The sequence below is a fragment of the Penaeus monodon genome, chromosome 3, assembly GCF_015228065.2.
Source record: "Penaeus monodon isolate SGIC_2016 chromosome 3, NSTDA_Pmon_1, whole genome shotgun sequence".
In the NCBI taxonomy this organism is placed as follows: domain Eukaryota; kingdom Metazoa; phylum Arthropoda; class Malacostraca; order Decapoda; family Penaeidae; genus Penaeus; species Penaeus monodon.
In genome coordinates this window covers 50,272,013-50,276,965 of record NC_051388.1, presented here as the reverse complement: position 1 = coordinate 50,276,965, position 4,953 = coordinate 50,272,013, and the positions used below count along the sequence as shown (strand labels likewise).

At 27.8% G+C, this 4,953-nt stretch overlaps 1 protein-coding gene across 1 annotated transcript in view; it reads right to left on the bottom strand.

Annotated features, from left to right (window-relative positions):
- Positions 1-161, bottom strand: part of LOC119589807 (calpain-D-like) — a gene marked incomplete at its 3' end in the record, with an annotated part of 3,389 nt that extends 3,228 nt beyond the window's left edge. Inside the window, 1 exon segment of the mRNA XM_037938378.1 lies at positions 124-161. Within this exon segment, the coding sequence (XP_037794306.1) occupies positions 124-160 (37 nt within the window).
- Positions 162-4,953: the final 4,792 nt, after the last annotated feature.

Below are 4,953 nucleotides of genomic sequence, written 5' to 3'. Positions count from 1 at the left end.
TACTGGATTATTTCCACTGACCATGGAACAAAGGACGATATATACTCTATAACCACTGCATGCACCTAGTTGCCAAGTGATACAAAACATCACACCAAAGACATGGAAGACAAACCTGCATACCTGTATGCCAGTGGTTGAAAGCTAAGCAAACAGCCATATAAGCTTAAAGGGGGCGGGTTTAAAAAACCCAAAAGAAGTTTTATTTCCCTTGGGAATTCGGGGCAAAATTTTTTTTTTTTAAAAAAAAGTTTCGGGTTTTGGCCCGGGGGGCCGTTTAGGGCCCCCCGTTAAAAAAATTAAATTTTTTTTAGGGAAACCCCTCGGGTTTAAAAAAAAAAAAAAAAAAAAAAAAAAAAAAAAAAAAAAAAAAAAAAAAAAAAAAAAAAGTTAGAATAAATTTTTGTTAAATTTATTTTTTTAAATTTAAATTTGAAGTACCCCCTGTTTTGGGGAAATTCCCCGCTTTTTGTTTTTTTTTTTCCCGGGGGAAAAGCCCGGGGCCTTTTTCCAATACCCTTTTTTTTAAAATTTTTCCCCTTTTTTCCTTCATTTATCAACATTTTGGGAAAATTTCCCCCTAAACCCCCTAAAAATAATTCTAGACTTCCCTGGCCCAGTTTTAAAAATTTTCTAAATTTGAGGTTTCCCTTTTAAAAATTGAAAATTTTTTTTCTGGAACGGTTTTTTCCAGTCCCTTTTGGGCAAAAATTAAACCCTTTTTTAAACGTGTATTTTGGAAATTTTTCAAAACATCAAAAAAAACCCCTTTTTTGGAAGAACAAACCTGTTTTTTTACCGTTTTAAAAGGTAACCACACACCTTTTGCCCCAAGCTTCCAACAAAAACCCAGCACCTTACAAATTTCCCCGCCCCCTTGTTTTGGGGAAATTTTAATATCTTGGGGGTTGTTTTGTTTGAAAGAGGTTTTGGAAAACAAAACAAGGTTAGGGTGTTTTGAATTTTTTCTGAATTTGAAATTTAAGGATTTTGTTTGTAATTTGTGATTAATTAAAAACCCAAAAAATTTTATGTTGTGTTTCTAAAAATTTCTATCAAATCATTTTAAATATTATTTTTTTTACATTTATTTATTTTTTTTTTTTTAAATTACTTTGTTGGAAAAAATTTTCCTTTAAAGGGAAAATACCTCAATTTAAATTTCCACTTTTGTTTAAATCCCGTCGGCTTATTTCCCCTTATTAAAAATTTGGGGGTTTTTTTTTTCCCTGACCATAAAACTTATTATTTCCCAGGACCCCCTATTAATATCAAAAATCAAAAAATAAAAAATATATTACCATTTAAATAAAACACCCTTTTTATAATATCATACCCTACAAAAAGATTTTTTTATTTTTAAAAATTTAATTTTTTTTAATAAAAAAAACAAATTAATATTTTAATTTTTCAATTTGTAAAATAAATTTTTTTAAATTTATAAATAAAAATTTAAAAATTAATTTGTATATAAATAAAAATTTATAATTTTTAAAATTTTTAATTTTTTAATTTTTTTTTAAAAATTTATTTGTGGTGTTGTGGAAAAATTTAAAATACACATTAACATAAAATAGTTTATCCACAAACACCAACACACCTCAAACCCCACCAAAACAAACAAACACAAAAAAAAAAAAATAAAAAAAGATAATTATAATTAAAATTTTTTATTTTTATTTTAATATGTAAAATTTAATATATTTAAAAATATATATATTTTATTTTTATATATTATATATATATATATTTTTATCTAAATATTATATAAATATTATATTTTATTATATAAAATTTAATATTTTTATATATATGTATATTTTAAAATATATATTTTTTATAATATATATATTAATATATATAAAATATAATAAAAATAAAATATTTTTTTTTTTAAAATAATATACATAATAAAAATAAAAAAACCCAAAAAAACCAAAAAAAACAAAAACACATAAAAAAAAAAAATTTAAAATATTATTATTATAAAAGGTATTTTTTGGTATTAATATTAAATAAAAAAAATTTTTTTTATTTTATATAATTATTATATATTAATATATAATATTTAATAAAATTTTATATATAAAATATATTAAAATATAGAATTAAAGATTTTAAAAAATATAATACCAATAAAATTTAATTTTAAATATATAAAATATTTTTAATATCAAAAATTTAAAATTAAATATAATATTTATTTTCCTATTTTTGGTATATTACTTTAAAAACTATTATAAAAAATTTAAAAAATTACAAAAATTCATATATAATTAAAAAATTTAATGAATATCCTAATAAATCCAACATTATATTATATACTTTATATTATATTAATATAATTATATATATATATATTTATATTTTAAAATATTTTAAATACAAAAAAAAAACCCCACAAATTTTTAAATTTTATATATATTTTATATATATATAATATATATTAAATATATATAAATAATATATATTATATATATTTTTATATTAATAGATTATTATCATATAAATAAAAAATATATATTTTTAAATATAAAACCAACAAAAAACACATTTAAAAAATTAAAAATTATATAATATATATATATTATAATATATTTTAATTATATATATATATATATATATATATATATAAAAAAAAAATATATATATTTGTTTTTATATATTATATATTTATATTTTATAAAAATATATAATAAAATTATAATAAAATTTTAATAAAATTTTATAATTTTATATTTTTAATACAAAAAAATTATATATATTTTTAAAAAAAAAAAAAAAAAAATAAAAAAAGAAAAGAAAAAAAAGGGGGGGGAAAAAAAGGAAAAAAAAAAAAAAAAATATAAAAAAATATAAAAAAAAAATTATAGAGAGAGAGGGGAAAAGAGAGAGAAAAAGGGGAAGAGGAGAGAGAGAGAGAGGGGAGAGGGGGAGAGAGAGAGAGAAGAGATAGGAGAAGAGGGGAAAGAGGAGAGAGAGAGAAAAAGAGAAAAGGAGAGAGATGGGGAGGAGAGAGAGAGAGAGAGAGGGGAAGAGGAGAGGGGAAATAGAGAGAGAGAGAGAGAGAGAGGAGAGAGAGAAGAGAGAAGAGAGAGAAAAGAGAGAGAGAGAGAGAAGAAAGGGGGGAAAAAGAGAGAGAGAGAGAGGGAGAGAGAGAGGAGAGAGGGGGAAGAGAGGAGAAAAAGGAGAAAAGAGGGGAAAAAAGGGAGAGAGAGAGAAAGAAAAAGAGAAGAGAGAGAAGAGAGGGGAAAAAGAGAGAGAAAAAGAGAGAGAGGGGAAGGGGAGAGAGAAGGAGAGAGAAAGAGAGAGAAAAGGGGGGGAGAGGGGAAGAAAAAGAAAGAGAGGGGGAGAGAGGAGAAAGAGAGAGAGAGAGAGAGAAAAAGGGGAGGGAGAGAGAGAAAGGGAGAGAGAGAGAAGAAGGGAGAAGAGAGAGAGAAAGGGAAAAGAGAGAAAAAAGAGAGGAAGAGGGGAAGAAAAGGAAGGAGAGAGAGAAAGGGGAGAGGGAGAGAGAGAGAGAGAGAGAGAGGGGAAAAGAGAGAGGAAAAGAGAGGGGAAAAAGGAGAGAGAAAAGAGAGGGGGAGAGAGAGAGAGGGGAGAGAGAGAGAGAGAAAGAAAAGAGAGGGAGAGAGAGAGAGAGAAAAAAGGAGAAAGAAGAGAAAAAAGAAAAAAAGAAAGAGAGAGAAAAAAGGGGGAAGAGAAAAGGGGAAAAATTTTAGAGGGGGGAGAGAGGAGAGAGGGGGGGAGAGAGAAGAGAGAGAGAGAGGGGTAGAGAGAGAGAAGAGAGAAGAAGAGGGGAAGAGAATTATTAATAATATACAAATTTTATTTATAAATAAAAATTTTAATTAAAAAAAAACAAAATTTTAAAAGTTTTCCTAAAAAAAAATTTTTTTAAAAGCTTTTGTTTTTAAAAAAACAATTTTCCCTTTTTAAAAACCCGGGCCCAAAAAAAGCATTTAAGATTTATGGTATTGTGATCCATCAAATGCCTAAAATCAGAAAGAAAAAAAAAAAAGACAAATGCAACATGAAAATAAATTTTTAAAAAAGGAAAATTAATTTTTGGGGAAAATACAAATTTCCCTTTAAAAAAGGGGGAAAAGTATTAAATTATCATGCATATATGTAATATGTTAAATGGGAATGCTTTTTGTCATCTCTCATACAAACCCTTACACTATGCATGAATATAAATTTAATTTTTCAATACTTTTTCTCCTGGGAAGATTTAAAATACATTTTATATCCTCTTTTTAAAAAAATAAAAGCACTTCTATTTAATAAAAAACATTAAAAATTCCAATTTTCTTATTACAAAAATATTTTAGGTCTATTCTATGCTATAATTTCCATCAAAAAGTGATGACGATACTTAGACAATTATAATAAACAACTAAAAATTGCCATAAAACCCGTGGCCCCTTTCCCGAAAAAAAGTGAAATTCCACCCTTTTGTTGGTTTTTAGAACGGGAATAAGGGTAGGGTCAAACCCGTCCCATTCCCGCTATTGAAGGCAAGGTTCCAGTCACACGTACTTCAGACCAATTACTATGAACTTTGCAGATATCTATACAGTCGAAATATCTGTAAGGAAAAACATATCATCTAATTATAAATAAATTATAAATGATCCAATTTAAAAAAGCCCAAATTTCCCCCCCCTCTCGGCTCTCCCTCTCTCCCCCTCTTCTCTCTCTCTCACACCCCCCTCCCTCCCCTCCCCACTTCCCCCCTCCCTCCCCTCCCCTCTCTCTCCCCCCTCCCTCTCCCTCCCCCTTTCCCTCTCTCCCTCTCTCCCTCCTCTCCCTCTCGCCTCTCTCTCTCCCCCCCACCCCCCCTCCTCCCTCCTCTCCCCTTTCCCTCTCCCCTTCCCCTCCCCCTCTCCTTTTTCCCCTCACTCTCTCCTTTATTTACCCTCGGCCCTCTCCCTCCCTCTCCCCTTCCCCTCT